At 36.4% G+C, this 18,602-nt stretch overlaps 1 protein-coding gene across 2 annotated transcripts in view; it reads right to left on the bottom strand.

Moving 5' to 3' along the window:
* The window catches only part of SYNE1 (spectrin repeat containing nuclear envelope protein 1), a 334,503-nt gene that overhangs the window by 13,453 nt on the left and 302,448 nt on the right, over positions 1–18,602 (bottom strand). For both annotated transcript variants that reach the window (XM_075203581.1, XM_075203580.1), the window contains 9 exons: positions 18,342–18,533; positions 16,764–17,097; positions 15,305–15,373; positions 12,819–12,961; positions 10,538–10,664; positions 4,402–4,613; positions 3,529–3,729; positions 1,097–1,225; positions 527–739 (listed from right to left, as the gene is read on the bottom strand). In XM_075203581.1, coding sequence (XP_075059682.1) covers positions 527–739; positions 1,097–1,225; positions 3,529–3,729; positions 4,402–4,613; positions 10,538–10,664; positions 12,819–12,961; positions 15,305–15,373; positions 16,764–17,097; positions 18,342–18,533 — 1,620 coding nt within the window. The remainder of the gene's footprint in view (positions 1–526; positions 740–1,096; positions 1,226–3,528; positions 3,730–4,401; positions 4,614–10,537; positions 10,665–12,818; positions 12,962–15,304; positions 15,374–16,763; positions 17,098–18,341; positions 18,534–18,602) is intronic.

Genomic DNA, 18,602 nt, shown 5'->3' with positions numbered 1-18,602 from the left:
TGATTTGTCCCACATTTATGTAGGAAGAATTAACAAAATGCTTCCTACATAAATGTCAAAGATGAAACAAAGACAAAGTGCTTCTTCACCTCATCCCATTATTGATCCCTAGAAAGTTAAATGAAATCCCACTTGAAGCTTCTACAGATGTGTCCCAATATGTTCATGGCACCAAAAGCAGCAATCACATTTCATATGAACCTACATATCAACTTGTCAGTCAATAATATGTATAACTCTTTTAAAAATACACCATTATGTTTATTCAGTGCTATGATTGGAAGCTATTAATTCTCATAATATCTATAGTGAGTGCTACATATTAAAGTCTTGATTTTAAAAGCATTCATATATGGACATAAAAGCATCCTAATGCTTTCTGATTTTCTTCAATATTTATAATTAGTCATGACGTTTTTGCTGAACTTTGTACACTAGTGCAAAAAAAAGTCAGAAATGTGAAAAATGAATATTGCTACTATTTTCTGAAATTTTACAATAAATTAACTGTAAAAACAAAACCTACCAGCTGATTGCTTGAAATGTCCAGTATTTTCTCTATTTCTTTGATGTGACGAGTGACTTCCTTCAAGAGCACTTTGAGCCTGTTCCCAATGACATGCACCTTTTCTTTGGCTTCAAGGCAATCCTTGCCCTCTGCGTTGACTAGTAACTGACAAGACATGTCTTGCAGAGATGCCACCTTTAACTGAGACTCCAGCAGCTCACGCTTGATTTGCTATTACACAAGGATAAGATCAGCAAGGTTTGTGCTACAAGTTTAAATATCATCTTAACATAATAATTGCAACAGTATTTGCAGATTTCAAGGTGTTTTAACAATTAACCATCCATCCGAGGGTGAGAGAATAGACCTACAAGAGGATATCCAGTGAGAAAAAAAAACTTTAGGACTAGTTTCCAACAAAATGAGGCAAAGGGCAGACATGTGGGGTGGCATACAAAGTTGGCATGGCACCATCACCCTACCACCCAAATGCCAGCTACTGCAATTATGAATGCACTCACAACAACATATCCAGACACGAGTTACCCTCTCTGTGTTTGCTTATGGAAAAAAAATATCTAGTTATACCATCAACAGCTTGTGGTGGTCCTGGAGGGTGTCAGCATCTAGATTGGGATTTATAGGAAGGATTTCACTTCTTCTTCGGTCAATGTTTTCTAACCAGAGTAGCAGCCCATGGCTCATTTCATGGAAGTCCTACCATAGAACACACAAGGAAAATTGTATTAGCGTTAGCACTGTGGTTATTCTAGGAAACAATGTACATACAGATCCACATCACTCCCATACTACGGTGGCAATAGACATGCTCTATTCTAATAGATAGTGAAAGGAAGCCCGAGATGTTAACAGTTAAAAGAGGCAGTAAAAAGTTTGTTATAGTTAGGGCCAATGCTACCATTAGGCAAAACTAGGCAGATATTTGAAATGCCCCCAGGGCGCCCCAACATAGAGAGCCGATTGCCGACATGGAGAAGAGGTAGCCAGATGGGTTATTATATGTAAAGTAACTGCTGCTCCTCCATTTGTGTGAAAACCTTGAGGAACAGAGGATGCCACTCGCACCTCCCGCCTGTTATGGTAAGAGCTAGCGCCAGCCCTGGTTATAGTATATATTGCTGCTAACAGGACAGTTCATTTATTCATCCAATTTAGCAAGATGGATCATTGCTGAACAAAGGGTAACTACGCTCAAACACTATAAAAATGTATTCTGTCTAATTAAAAGGATTTTTCTGGGTACCACAATTTACTGGAATAATTTCTGATAGTAGGGCTTCTGCCCGAAACCAGCAAGTGAAGATAAAGACACCATTTAGCAGATATCTTGAGAATAGCTTACTCTCCTTAGCGATATTTGGAACCATAGAAAATTACTATGCTGCTAAGTGTCAGTTAGGACATATTTTTTTTTGTGTAAGATATGCATTTCCGTACCATGCATGTGTAACACAAAACAATCCATATACATATGTCTGTATACAGATTTTAGTACTTATTACACTTACAACTCTTTACTCCTGGATTCGTGGAATGGAGGAGGGGAGGAGCAGGCAAACGGAGGCCAAGTATAGTACGGGCATGTTCACATTATTGTGACTGAAGTAGACCTGGACACTGATGCAGATATTCCTGCCAGGATGGTTATCTCATATGAGGGCTTGTGCAATGATACACAATGATGATGATGACGATCAGCTGCACTAATTGAGTACTGATTCCTCCAGCTGATAATACTGTCATTAGCATTGCAACTATACTATATTAAGTCACAACTCTCTATCCGCAGTACTTAATTCCCATTTGCATTTGGACTACTGTAGGAAAGAAGCTTCCTATTAAAAACAACAGATGTCATTTAATTTAACTTAAAATCTATTTAAGGAAATGTTATTTATATTTAGTTTAATTCTATTACATTTTTTATTTTGCATTTAAATACATTTTATATTGAAAATGTGAATATTGAGTTTATTAATACCTACTCTTTGTTGCATATATAACAATTCATTGCATTATTATATTGTGTACAAATAGAGTAATGTGACTTTAGTATGCACTACTAAACCTTCAAGTCCTAGTTCAAATATCAGGAGTTATTCAAGTAAGTTGTGGTTATATGGTTAATGGTTTTACTTTAAATTAAGATTACTATTTCTGATGGAAGTTCCTCTTTAAATTGTTCTATTTCCAGTAATAAGTAAGGTAGCACACTTTACCCTTAATTCCACATATCAAAATATTGTTTAGCTTCAGTTGCTCTCTCTTTAGTTCAGTGTAACTAGTAGTAAGGCTCAGGTTCATTCATCTGTTTAGAGTTGAGATTATAATGTTTGACATTTTGGCAATGGAAGTAAAACAAGCTCTTTCAAAGTTCAGAATTCAATGGGAAAACAAAGTACAAAGGAGAATAATATAAGCCTCTTAAAAAAAAGAAAAAAACATGTTATAATTATAAGTCGCTATTATTTGTGTTGTTTATGGTGATATACCAACAAAAAGTCTAAAACAACAATTCCCAATATTTTTCATGCAATATCAAATGTTTTATCTGCTACTCACTTTTTCAAATTCTGGAGCAGTTTTTAGAGCAATGTGCTAAATCCTGAAATATTTTTGTAAAGGGTTTGAGCATCACAGCTGGAATTCTGCATTAAGCAACGTGTCTAAATTATGTTTTTCTGATATTTGGAGGTGTTTTATTAATATACTTTAAAAATTATTTATGTCATGCGCCAATTAGACAGATCAGGCAGGTCCAATAGGTGTGTTTGGGCTAAAAAGCCCTAATTTGGACCAAATTGCCCATCTGCAAAATAAGGGTGTACAAGTACAATATCCGATTCTACAGTTTAACCTCATTCTTTGTTAATTCCTAAGTATGAAGAATAAGTTTTTGCAAGTAAGCCTCTATTATTGTATGTAGTGTTAAGCAGAATGGCTTTGTACCAAAGACTCCGCATGAATACTCTATAAATTAAAACAAGGATAATATATACCTGGCACTGCATTAAAGCATCTTGTAGTGAACAACGCCAGTTCTCTAATGTGCTGCCCACATGGTCCCATCGTATGTTCATTTGGCTAAGGCGTTCTTGCAGTTCCTTGCTTTCTAGGGTATCTGCCTGAGTGAACTCTGAACTGCACAAGTTAATGGACAGTACAATAGCTTTCCGACTATCTACAGCCTTCTGAATTTCCTGGAAAAAGGCAAGTGGAAAAAAGATGGTTATTATCGTCAACCAAAAAGATTCCCAGGGTACAACCAAACATGAAACGCTCCAAAAGATGCAATGTTTTACAGTGTCTAAATTGGTTAAACAATGTAGAGTCCATTTCATTACGTAATGCACAGACCATCTCCTGCACTGGGCAGTGAAAATATCACATATACAGCTCTCTGCCTTCTTCTGCATTGATAATATTACATGTTCTTATCAAAACACAATGCAATGAGCTTTCATCTGCCCCATGTCTCTCTCTTCCAGCACCACATTACCAGAGTAGACTAATATCAGTTAAATAGTTTGGAGCTGTAACTCTAAATACTCCCATTATGATGATCAAACAGATTCTCATTGGTCGCCACAGCAATACATTAAGAAAGAGAAGTGGTAGGTAGGGAAATAGGGTTTAGGTTGTTTCAAGATGTGGACATTTTGGACAAAATGAGGTGACTAAGAAAACACTGAATAACAACAAAATTAGTCATATTATTTAGAATAGCAATGAATTACAAAACTATTTTTTTTTATTTTCCAAAATTTCTCAAAAACTTTTTTTTAAAGATGCTTCCCCTTTAATTCCAATAGTATGCCTGTACCCCATCAATCAATAATATCAGCATTACTATAGCTGATTAAGTAAGTTACCTTCAGTTTCTTGATTCTCTGTTCAATAGTTTGTATATCGGTACTAGCATCTAGACGGTGCAGTTGCTCAAGCTCTTCCTCTGTGTCCCCCAGCCAATCCCAAATGTTGTTGAGATCTGATATAAATTGCTGCCACTGCTGAAGTTTTTGTTTCATTCGGAGTTCCTTATTAAGGGCTTGTGCATGGATTAACTCCCACCGCTCAATAACACCTGGAAAATTGAAGACAGGGATACATTTTCCACAGAAACCTTAAAAATATCTTCTTCACTTTAGAAATGATTATATTCCATAACATATAAAAGCAAACAAGCACATTTTACCAAACTAGCTTTATCTTCTCCATTCAGTTTATTCTTTCTAGCTGAATGGCATTATGCGCATATATTGCCATGATTCTTATTTAAATTAAGAAAATTGATTTAAGATTTAAAAATACAGCTCCTCAGACTAACTCTGTAAAGGGATTGAAGGTAAAAAAAATGGAAAAATATATAAGTCCTGAGTACTAAGAAAATGACATGGCAAAACAAAATACTGTTAATATAAATAGGCAAATAATGGGGAAAAAAAAGCAGAAATAGAAACAAACAGAAAATGTAATTGTAGCAATTCAGTAATAACTTCATACACACAGATCAGTGCATGCCCCACTTTACAGTCACTGTGAGATGCATTATCAAACAGTTTAGAATTAGAGCAAGCCAAAAAAGGAGCAAATGTTCCTGGGCAAGTCATGTTACAATGCAAAGGGTACAAATGCATCTATGATTTTGCATGCATTGAAAATACTGGCTGCTGTTGCATGTAACACACAAATACTGGACAGCTTTATGTTTACACTGCCATTTAGAGCTGAGTTAGGACATCCACCATCCCAACTCTAAATCTGACTGCACATTATAACTAGAGATGGGCGGGTCCTGTTCCCCGAGAACCGAACCCACCCGAACTTTGCCCGCTCCAAATCCAAATCGAGGCCGAACATCATTGTGACGCCGTCGGATTTCGGGGCTCGGTTCTCGCGATACTTCAAGATTATAAATACACGCCCCCACAGCAATCCATCGCCATTTAACAGAGGGAGAGATCAGGGTGTAGTCACAGGCTGATTGGAGCAGGGCCAGAGAATCCAATTCTCTTCTTGCAATTGCTCTAACAAAAATCGCTAAAGAAGAGAGGAGGATAGAGGTTTATTATTTTTTTTTAATATTTGGCACTCCCCAGTGCTTTTGGGGTGTCCCCCATAATTGTGCATAAATATTTCTGGCTGTCAAAAGTCATATCTGTCAGCAGTATCTACCAAATAATTTTTAGCACTCCCCAGTGCTTTTGGGGTGTCCCCCCCTAATTGTGCATAAATATTTCTGGCTGTCAAAAGTCATATTTGTCAGCAGTATCTTACCAAATAATTTTTACCACTACAAGTGCTTTGCGCTCAGAATGGATTTAAAGCAGTCCACATATGATTAGAATGAGCAACCAGGTTCTGTCACCAGTCCTGATGTAAGTGTTCCCAGTACGTCATCTGGGCAAGGCGATGTCAAACTACACAGTGTTTCGAAATTAGTCCAAAAAACCAAAACCCCAAAAAATTTTACTGTGTTGAAGCGAAAAAGAAGTGTTACTGAGCAAAAGTTAAGTGCCGATAAAAAATTTTTTTGCCAACATGCCATTCTACACATGCAGTAGCAAAGAAAGAATGAGGCCTTCACCTTTGGCTATTAGTGGCAGATCCAAAAATGTTACCGAGCCTACAAGTGGTGCACAACTACTGTTACGCGTCAAAGCCGAACTGCAAGATAACAGTAAGGCATTAGAGGAAAAAGTTTGCTCTGAATCAGAAATGACACCAATCCCTGTGGAGAGTCCATCCAACAGTGGGATGTCTAAACGTGAGCATTCTGTTAGTGTAACCATAAAGAAGGACCCTTTCAGCAGTTCTGCTGATGTGTGCCTGAACAGCCCGAGTGTAGCCGGTGATACACCAAGTGAGGATGACACTTTGTCTTTAGAAGAGGATGTGGGGGAGATTTGGGTATCCGATGATGAGGATGCGGTTGATTGTGTAAGTCCTGCAGCAGTGTGGCACAAGTGGGAGCAGTTCTGGCACGTGAGGTTCTAGCACCAATATGCACTTTCCAAACACAAGCAGGGATGACGCAGGTGGCAGACCACAACAGTTTGACATCTGGGCTGGTTTGAAGGATTTGTCAAAAAAATGTGTGACCTTGACCATAACTCCAACCAATCCTACTATTAACATGCAAAGGATGGTGGAGGGCCTATCAGGGATTAAACTGTATTTTTCCTAATTTTCACTAATAATGTTTGGTGTAATATATATGTACATTTTATTGTACCATAGCTCACTGCGAAACAGGAGAGGTGGCGGGGTTTAGTGATAATCTTCCTCAAACAATACTAATTCATCCCACCATCATATAAGTCTGTGTAGTATGATGTAATTGCTGATAATGGCCTTCCAAAGGGAATGACTAGTTGATTTTAGGGCAGAGCTGTCACGAGTTTTGGGCAATTCTTTTATAGCACAGCAAATATCAAAATGTTGAGCGGACTCATCTGCATCACCACTGGGTGTCTTGGGAAAGCAATTTCTTTTACAACAAGCAGTTGCCAGAGAAACTGAAGGAGAAGATGTCCCAACAAGATGTTGATAAGTCTGGGATCCTTGCAAAGAAAATTAAGTATTTAATGTACAATTAAAATATAGTTTACTTTGTTTTATTGCACACTATAATTTTCTGTAATGCTTGACCAATATTGGGGTCGTAATCAGAAATGACATATCCTCAGGAGAGTCCAAGCAGGATTAGCCATCTTTAAATGACATCCCTTAGTTTTTGGAACAGTTTGTCAGCTGTATGCCTCTTACTGAAGCCGCTGATACACAGAGTAGCCTACTTCTCAAAAATGTGACGTACCTGGGTACATGCTGTTGCTGTCCATGCTGGGGAAGGTCGAATGACCAACCCAGTGGGCTTTCACAGTCATATAATCTTTAGTTTGCCCAGTTCCGCTTGTACACATATCTGTGGTTAAGTGTACAGTGGGTAGAATGCCATTTTGTCGCCCAATAATTTAATTTTTAGGAACTTTCCGGTACAGGAGAGAATTAGCTTTTCTAGGAAAATGGTATAGTGATGACATTTGCTAACAGGGACAGAACACCACAATTAAATGTCTTAAACCAACTGTATTAATAGTGGACATTGGACGCAGATCTAACACTAGCATAGTACCCAGGGCGTCTGTGATCCGCTTTGTGACTGGGTGACAGGTTTCATTCTTGCTTCCTCTTGCAGAGGATTGTTTAACTGCCAATTGTTGGTTCAGAGGATATTGATTATGAAGGTGTTGGGGGGGGAAGATTGCAGGTGCTGGGATGTAGATGAGAGAAGGGAGGTAGATTATGCTGGAATGCTTGTTGTTATTTTTTTTAACCGAAGTTTCTGATTTTCCCAACAGTTTTCCAATAACTCGCTGAAAAATGACGAAACATGGATGAGGATCCCAGATGGTTAAGGTCCCTACCTCTACTGAGTGTGGCTTTAAAAACGCTACAAATGGATAGACAACTCTTGCCAGGATTTGTGTAAAAATAATTTAAAGTGGATTTTTGGTCTTATGCCCAGGCATGACAATGGCCTTTTTGTTTTCACTGGCAAGAACTGCAGCAATTTTTCTTTTCAAGTGTATGAAAATCATATTGTGACATAGGAGGTGTTCAAAATTGAATAAAAAATGACTGGAAATTAGTGTTACTGAGGTTAATAATAATGTAGCTACAAAATAATATCTAAATTATGTTATTTTAGCACCAGTAAATGTAATTTTTTAACAAATTGCAAAACAAAACCAAACAAAACCAAAACCAAAACCAAAACACGCAAGGGCGGTTTTGCAAAACCAAAACACGACGGTAATCCAGATCCAAAAACCGAATCCAAAACCAAAACATGGGGGTCAGTGACCATCTCTAATTATAACCAACATCAGGGACAACACTAATATTCTGCAAAAGGTACAGAGATTGGACTGCTGAGGACTAGGGTTAACTCATTTTCTCTGATGAATCCCCTTTCAGATTGTTTGGGACATCTGGAAAAACCCTTGTCCGGAGAAGTAAAGGTGAGCGCTATCATCACTCCTGTATCATGTCACCAGTAAAGCATTCTGAGAACATTCATGTGTGGGGTTGTTCTTCAGCCAAGAGAGTAGGCTCAATCACAATTCTGCCTAAGAACACAGCCATGAATAAAGAATGGTACCAAAACATCCTCCAAGAACAACTTCTCCCAACCATCCAAGAACAGTTACCTTTTCCAGCATGATGAAGCTCCTGGCCATAAGGCAAAGTGATAACTAAGTGGCTCAGGGTTCAAAACATCGAAATTTTGGGTCCATGGCCAGGAAACTCCCCAGACTTTAATCCCATTGAGAACTTGTGGTCAATTCTCAAGAGGCAGGTGGACAAACAAAAACCCACAAATCCTGACAAACTCCAAGCATTGATTAGTCAAGAATGGGCGGCCATCAGTCAGTATGTGGCCCAGAAGTTGATTGACAGCATGCCAGGGGCGAATTGCATAGGTCTTCAAAAAAAAGGGTCAACACTGCAAATATTGACTCTTTGCATAAACTTAATGTAATTGTCAATAAAAGCCATTCACACTTATGAAATGCTTGTAATTTTACTTCAGTATACCATAGCAACATCTGACAAAAAGGTCTAAAAACACTGAAGCAGCAAACTTTGTGAAACTAATATTTGTTTCATTCTCACAACTTTTGGCCATGACTGTAAATGAGGACCTTAATAAGAGTAATACCAGGGACAGTGTGGGGAAAGGCAATGATCATTATTTAGTAGATTATATTGCAGGGATAATGGTCCAAATGGATAAACTTTAATCCCAAGCTCTCTGGACATGTTCCATTGTATTAGCATAGTGACTGATGATGGTCATGTGTATTCATATCTCCCATCATTCCATTTTCTATTTCCTGCTACTGAGACTTACCAAACCTATTTTGCAGCCTTATTGAATGTGTGTGTGTATTTATTACAAACATGCATTGTTATGAGTATTTAAATGAAGCACACGCAGTATGTACATAAATTTGTATTAGCTTTATATACAGTAATTATGTGCTCCCCTTTTTAATGCTGGTTTAAAACATAGACACAACTTATGTTATACCAAAAGCGGTGTAAGGAAGCTAATAATAAAATTAATATATTTTAATGCACTTTCCTGCCAATATTATATCTGGTGATATGAGTGTGGCATTATTATTGGAAAGAAAATCCAGGACAGATAAGCCCCAACCATGCTCCACCTAAAGCACACCCCAATCCAATACAATCCAAAATCCACCCAAAAAACTCATTTTGTAGTGAAGAAACACCCACTTTCTGCAATATCACATCCCTTTCGGGTACTAGATTTGGGACAGTCCCACCAAAATTTGGACTATTGGGATTCCTGGATTAATATGATCATCAATATATCAGACTGTTAAATAGACTAAAACATCAAAAATTATGTTTGCTTAATTGTGCCTAGTACATGAAAAAGCAAATGCTAGACATACTGTTATGTTATGAAGACTGGGCGAAAAGTCAGGTGTTAATACCTATTATCTCTCTGCATGCTTTCTGTCATACTTTCAGGAGTTGACCATGCTGCTGATTGCATCATACCCCCACCTCCACTTATGTCACATGCATCCCCTGCCATTAGGCCATGCCCCCAAGAGATTGTATCATGAGTGGATTATCAGTAAGATTGAAAGGAGTCAGTAAGATTGACAGGAGAGCTCTTGTAGAAGAATAAAGAGATTCTGGGGAATAGAAGTCAACAACTGTACTAAAAGTTAAGATTTACAAGTAGATTTAAAATCACCATCATAGAAATTAGGCTAAATCATATAACAAGAATATTTTCATAGAGCTATCAAATAATATTTACATTGGACAAATATACATGAAAAATAAAAAAATAATAACCTCTTTAAATATGTCTAATTTGTTATTTGGTAAATCAGACATCCTTGCATTATAGAGAATGTGAGGTTTGACATGTTTACATAGATTTTAAATGTAACTTACCAGCAGATTGTGTCTCTGTACTGTTCAAATTAATGAAACCAGATAACTTCTCTTCTTCCTCTTTCAATTTCTCGCTTACTCGCCTCACAGTGTCTATGCTCCCCCGACACTCTCCAAGAAGCTTCATCTGGTGTAAACAGCAAATAAAATACAAATATAAAAATATAAATATATGTATAGTTGCCTACTCTTCTGGAATGTCCAGGAGACTCCAGAATTCTCCCAAGAGTCTTACCTGGCTGCACACCTCCCTGAACACCAAATGAGCAATTCATTACACAAAATGAGCATCATCATACACATTCCCCCACATACTTGATGGCATGAAAGATATCAAGTCAGGTTAACCTCTACTTTCATAGCTTCCTCTGCATCTCCCATAGGAAGCTAAAAGTACACAAGTATATAAATATATTGCAACTTCTTCTACTGCTTTGATCGTAAAGCCATCAAACTCCATTCACTGATATTGTCATCACTGGGCCACCTGAAGTTCTTTCCTCTAAAGGCTAGCTGAGTTGAGCCTTGCCCTTTGGGCTGAAATTTGCCAGCCCTCCCCTGTATCCTGTATTAATATATACTATATATATATATATATATATATATATATATATATATATATATATACACAGGGTGATTCAAAAGTCGCAGTACATCCTTTTATTTCAAAAACTCTACAGGAAATTGGGAAACCTGAATACTCCAGTAAGGTACGGGTGACGTGGTCTATCTTTTACGGTATGTACCAAACATGGGCGCCATCTTGAAATCGGCCAATCGGCCCAATTCCTGTAGAGTTTTTGAAATAAAAGGGTGTGCTGCGACTTTTGAATCACCCTGTATATATATATATATATATATATATATATATATATATATATATATATATATTTATTTTAGAGGGGGGCCGGACTTTACACACATATATGTACACAGAGAGAAAGAGATTGACCAGGGTCACTTAGAGTGTATCAGCACAAACGAGGACAGTGTATGCATGTAATGCTAGAATGTCATTGCTGAAACTGTTCCGAGTTTGAAACACTAACCTAAACCAAATTATGCAGCTGCAGCACAGCAAGACCCCACCACTAATCACGCTGCCTGATCTGAAATTCACTCTCCTGAAAAAGGCAAATTATATAACTCGTGACTGATGTAATTCTAATATGTGTAATGCCCGCACCCCCCGCGTCCCCTGTGTTACACTGTATACATTGTAATGTTAAGAGCTGCACCAATTATTTACTTATGATAAAATATTTAGTGTACTATTCTGATGCCTTTCTCTTTAGTATGTTTATCTATGAAGTCTATGACCAAACTCAAACGTATTGTTGCTGCTTTTCAAAAATCTAGCTACAGGCGATTAACTAACTGTTCTGAAGTTCTAATTAGCTGAAACATATAATATATTCCTGCTCACTTAAAACTAGCTTGCATAAGCATTCTCCCAAATAAAAGCACTCCTAAAAGCTGTATATTTATCTAAATCAGTACATAATGATAATCAGTTTACTGCTATACTGCATACTGAGAAAACTGTAATAGTTGAGCTTTATAATCAACAGTTTATACAGACACTCTAATTTAATGGGCTCCAAGCTTAAGTGGGCTGTGACTTTATTAGCCTGCAATATCACAAAATGAATAAACAAATCTGTCCATATTGTAGATTATTGCATATTAAGGTAACATTAGTGTGCTACATAAATACGTATTTTGCATTCTACATTCTACATTGCATTTTGCTTTCTACAATGGGCTATTGCAAATGGATTTACCCCACTGACTTGATGGCATGAATGGTATGTCTGAAAAGGTGTTAACTGAGCACGCATTAGTTTAGTACTGTAGTTACTAAATTAATATTGACACAAATCATGCTTATGATATCATATATGGTAGGTGAAATGCACTTTTTACAAGCAAGCAATATCAAAATCAACCAATAGTTCTAAATTAACTGTAGTAGTCAGTACATGCTAGGGGTCTACCCTAAAATTAAAGCTGAAAAAATACACAATTCAGCATTCATAGCCCACCTGACTGTATAAAACTAATGCTACAACAACAACAAAAAATGATTAATTGTGATTTAAAAACACATTTTATCAACAAGATAAAAATATATGTAAGTAGTTAAAAATCTTGATTTCCCAACAGAATTTTATCTTTCTTGGTTTGCTTGGAAGGCATTAATGATGCAAACAAGCAGTTCTGACATTTCAGAAGCATTGATCGAGAATATACAGAATGGTTCCCCAGTGGCAATACTTACATAGCCCATGTAACTGGAGTCTAACTCAGGCCCAGTGGGTGTCCTGCTGCGAATAACATTCTCTGTCTGCTGTAAATGAAAGCGGCTGGTGTCCAAAGCTTTGTCCAGTTGACGAATCTGCGTTTCCAACAAGCCGGACTCTCCTGAGAAAAGAATTCTTTCAATCATGATTTTTGAATTGTCAAACTTTGTGCACTGAAGGAGATTGCATAGTACACAAATTAAGAATGAATGCAGCTAGCATGCAGATAACATTATTAACTATTGTTGGAGTGTTAAAATGCAAAATGGGAAGAATCAGATAGGTATGTACTTTAATGCACAGGGCACATGTAGGAACAACTAAAGTCTGCAATACTGGTGTTAATACTTCTGTGGATAAAAATGAGATTTGTTCTCCATTACTAGTCCTGTACACCCCGCCCCTGTTTTGTTTTTTACCCCCGATCTCTTACTCCCCACCTACCCTAACCAGATTATTCTTAAAAATGATTATCTCTATTTTATTGTTTGTGCTATTATGTTTGTTCTGTAATATAATGGTCTGCAATAACTATATTGTCCTACTGTTATAATATGTGTATGTTTATTTATGACCATACAAAGTAAAGAATTATTTTTTAAAAAATGTTATTTAAACTATAAATACAGATGGAACAACAGTTATCCCAAAATAATATTACACTAATTCAATAATATAAACTGCACCTTGCTGGTAAATTGGGTGAAAGGGTATTTAACACAATGGGCTAGAAATGGCAATGAATGCAATAGAATGCAATTCATGCCTGAATGCAAATGACACAACTGCCTACGACTTGTAGGGCAGTAGCTGGGAAGGGAAGTGGCGGGTGCCAAATCCCAGGTTTCTCTAAAGTACGTGTTATTTAGCAGTAAAATTTGCATCAACACCAGGTGCAAGTACCAACTGATGGCTGACATGGCATAGATTTTATTTTAAAAATTATACATATACGTGCCACTAGATAGCACTGAAAAATTGCTTTTAATACATATTTTTTTATTAATGATTATAGTATTAAGAGATGTTAATTTATTTTATAAATATTTTGTTTGCTTATGTTCTGCTGGGACTTTATATTGAACATATACATGTGCATATCCTGCACTCTGTTCTGTCTGTCTACATACGGCAAGTTACTGTTATCCAGAGCGTACTTATACCCAGATTAAAATGAAAATGTATATTGAGATCCACTGGTTTTTGAATACGGTCGGAATTACACTCAGGTTCCGTGCTAATTTTTGAAATGTAAGTTACGTGCAGGTTACGTCCAAGATGAATCAGGCCCAATAAACGTACCCCACAGATTTTATGACAAATAAAATCCACAAAATCAATACTAAGAGGTATATTTACTAAACTGTGGGTTTGAAAAAGTGGAGATGTTGCCTATAGCAACCAATCAGATTCTAGCTGTCAATTTGTAGGATGCAATAAATGAAAGCTAGAATTTGATTGGTTGCTATGGGAAACATCTCCACTTTTTCAAACCTGCAGTTTAGTAAATATACCCGTAAGTATGAATTATGTTTCTGCTTCATGTATATATAGTTAAATATAATATAGAGGCTCTGATCATTAATCCTTAATAGCCATTGACAATATATATTTTAAAGCTACTACTACTTTAACTATGATAACAAGATCAACAACCAGTTAATATAGAGAAGCCTAATTTAGCCAAGAGTCACGCATATTTATAGTGAGTTATGGATTATGGTGAGTAAATGACAAACTTGCTCAAATCCATCCAGTTCTGCTAATAAGAACAAACTATGGTGACTAATGGACCAATCAATTAACTCCTGTCCAGACTTTTGTGATCCAACTGCAGCATAATATCACCATGTGAATACAATGTGCAATGTGAGAGGTATATTGATTGATTCAGTATAATTTTATTTTTCATAGACCCTGTTCCTATTCATTTTATTTATTTGTTGCTGATCCATGTGCCCTCTGCTTCTGAATCATTCATTCTATTGATAGCAGCATAATTTGAAATATATGTATGCCAAAAACTATGTGCTTGTCTCATGTCAATGAATGACATGAACTAAACAGCAGTGTTCCTATGACATTAGTTGGTGTTCAGTTATCAAATACCAAATATTCTCAGAATTGTGATGACTCATTTGTTTTTAGTGACTGTGCACGGAACCACAGAATGGAAGCTGCTCTGTTATTGGTAGTCTGCATATTGTTTTAGATGAAAGATCCAAACATCACTATTGCTTATGACTTCCAAATTGTTAAAAAGAAATGAGTGACTTATTTGCGACTTGTTAATTGTAATGGTACTATGTTAATAAGCAGTTCTATAATAACCATGCAGAATGTGTCAAAATATGACATCAGCACTAGGTTAGATAATGTGATCCTGTATGTATGAAGATGTGATATGGAGTTGGAGTTTCTACTTTTGGTGGAGTTATATTTTATATCTTGGCCGTTAGCCTACCAGTGGAATTTTTCAGAACATTTTCAGTAAGTTTAACATAGGCTTCAGGGTTTTCAGGAATTTCTACATCTGTAAAAATAAAGGATATGCCGAGTAGGTATAATATAAGCAGGTCTCTTGGATCCGGTGTACAAACACGGAGGATTCCTGCTATAATGCCAATAGCTTTTTGCATATTATATAGTCTGTAAGTGGTGCAGCTTATCAATTAATTCTAGCTATTAACAAACTTTAAGAAATTGGTAGAATCATTGCTACTTTACAGGCCTGATTCATTAGTGTTCTTATCTGCCGTTTTTTGCTTATCTTAAGCAAATCCACTCTGTGCATGCCCAGAAAAGGGAGATAAGAAGCAAAATCCACTGCGTAAGTGAATAATTTCTTAAGTTAAGATGAAAATCCATCTTAACTTCACTCTTATGTCCCTGTTTCTTCTTAAAATAAGCATCTTAACTTTTGCACAAGATAAGATTACTAATTAATCAAGCCCTATGTGTTAACAAATCTATACAGAGAGATACAAATGTATATTGTCATACAATTGTTGAATTTCACAGCAATCAGCCCTGGAGTCATCTGAAGGTGGTGAGTGTTCCAGGCTGCAGAAGGGTGAAGGGGGTTTGCATGGACCCATACAAAAGCATCATGCGTTTTGCACCCATGCAAAACCAATGCAAACCAATCATGCGTTTTCACGTCTCACGTCTAGTCAATTGCTGCCCTCTCAGGCTCAGAGCGCTCACTTTCCAATGTCTCCCAAGTCTTTCGCTTTTTTTAAACTGTTAAAATTGCCTGGGGGTATACCCCTTAAGTCAACAATAAGATAATAAGAATGAAAAAAGTGACGTGCCCATGTATGTGTCATCCTGTTCCTTGTGGTCCTGGTGGTGCCAGATGTGGTACACACTGCTGTCAGCCTCTTCCACTGAAGTTTTAGACATTTTCAGATTTATACATGTTTTTACAATTTCACATTTGTAAGTAAATACTGTACAGATTTCCCAGATAAGACAACAAACAATCATATAAAATATAGTCATATTAACTGATCATAAACATAAAAAGCAAGTGTGTTTTATATTGGCAACTATTGGTAATATTCAGAGATATGTATGTAATTTGACATTTATTTTGTTTCACTGGGTCATTATTTTAATATATACATAATAAATTGCTACATAAAATTATGGCTTGCACTCATCTAGCTAACGAGATTCATACAGTTTCAAATATAATACGTTTTGACAAGGAATGATATTTTTTATACATAAGATAGATAGATAGATAGATAGATAGATAGATAGATAGATAGACATTTCAACTTGGATTTTGGATTTAAAGACCTTTTAATAATGCAACAAATTTAACTAAGGTCTAATTGCAACTACATCTAGCCAACATTCATATGACTCTGCACTTTTTCTTATCTTACAAATATTGCTGAAAAAAATATTATTACCGGTTAGACCAACTGCTCCTTGAAGGAAATAATTTTTGTCATGTTCATCTTCTTCTTCATCAGAGTGTAGTGCTTGAGAAACTGCTGTTTCTAAGTCCCGACTGAGATCATAGTCGTGATCCCATTCCAGAGGGATAGAGTCCACGCTTGCAGGAGTGTCCCGACCTGATCTTTCACTCCTCATTGGAACAATTAGTGACAATGAGTGGTTTGATGAGGGTAGAGGTGAAAGAATTCCACCAGTACTCTTCATGTGCCATTGTAGATCAGACAGATCTGCTGTTTCATCTCCATCCACTTCTCGGTCAGAGAAGTCATGCTCATCATCGGTCAACTAGACATAATCAGCAGTGTGTAAGGAAAGGGTCATGGAAAAGTTAAGCATTTAAAGACTATCACTCTAGTTTTAATTTAAGGGTTTTAGTTTAGGTTTGACAGGCACCAATTGATGTACTTCAGTAAAGTAGTAATTTGGTTTATTATGCAGCAACTGACATGGTGGAGGGTACCAACCAATTTGGTATCCTCCACCATATAACCCACTTTAGTAACTTGTGTATCACTACATATATTAACTGGTTTGGTTACTAAATTTACAAAATAGCAACTATCTTTCAAAGGTTCTCTAATAAGGCAAACTAAGCATATTTCCAAACACTGTCATTATATATTTAGTTGCACTCATTTTAGGTAACCAACAATCTTATAATACAAAATATCTTGGAAATAATCCTACTAATCTCATTTCTAAATTTACCAGAGTGCATTTATAATCCTGCACAATGTGTGCCAAGGCTTCCAAAATACCTATTCTACCAACACATACAATGAAAATTCTCAGAGTTCAGTAAAAAATAGATTTTGACATTATTTTTGGCAAAGCTTATCCTGAAAAATTAATATATACCCCGATACTTCAGTGGTTTTAGACTTTAACCATTATAGTCCAAGTAGAAGTTGTACAGATAATGAAGGCAAATAGTCAAAACCACATAACAGCGCTAAAAATGTGATTACTTGAAAAAATAATCCACTGGCTCACTGTGGCAGAAATATTTAATTGAAACTGGGAATGGTAAACCCGATCATTTATTAATACAGGTTTATAAACTTACACAGATACATAAAAACTCGAGTAATAACAAGTACAAAAGAAACCGGTCTCAATAAATAAAATCAGAATTGTCCAATGATTCAACGCATCAAAAATAATTGAATCCAGTTATTGAAAAAAAACTTGTTAGGTATCAGTGTTCTATTACCTTCATAAATGGTCATAGTATAGGTCAATAAGTTACAATGAATATCCACTATCTGTGGAATCTTATTAATCTGTATTAATAAATGATCGAATTTACCATTCCCAGTTTCAATTTAATATTTCTATCATAGTGAGCAAGTAGATTATTTTTTCAAGTAATCACATTTTTAGCGCTATTATGTGGTTTTGACTATTTTCCTTTTAAAGGGTTTGGCAACAACCCCTCATTTATTATAGCTGCTGTGAATTTCATTTCTATTACCCCTAACTAGCTCAGCGCAGGACTCATTTTTTCTAGATAATGAAGGCACACATACCGGAAGACGGATGAGCTTCTTGTAATATCGTTCAACACGACCAAAGACCTCCAGGCAATACCTCCGGAGTTCATCCAGCTCTTCTTCAATAACAGCCGCATCAAGAGGCTCACTTTTTTCTATAAGTTGTTCCCCTTGAGTAATAATTTGATCAATCTTATTGTTGTTTAATGCTATCTCTTGCTGGAAGGCCTAAGGGAACGACAGAATATTGCATATATAACCTTGTAAGAATATTTTTTCTTGAACAGTTTTTTTCAA

The sequence above is a fragment of the Mixophyes fleayi genome, chromosome 3 (assembly GCF_038048845.1).
Source record: "Mixophyes fleayi isolate aMixFle1 chromosome 3, aMixFle1.hap1, whole genome shotgun sequence".
Classification (NCBI taxonomy): Eukaryota; Metazoa; Chordata; class Amphibia; order Anura; family Limnodynastidae; genus Mixophyes; species Mixophyes fleayi.
This window is presented reverse-complemented; position numbering and strand designations above follow the sequence as displayed.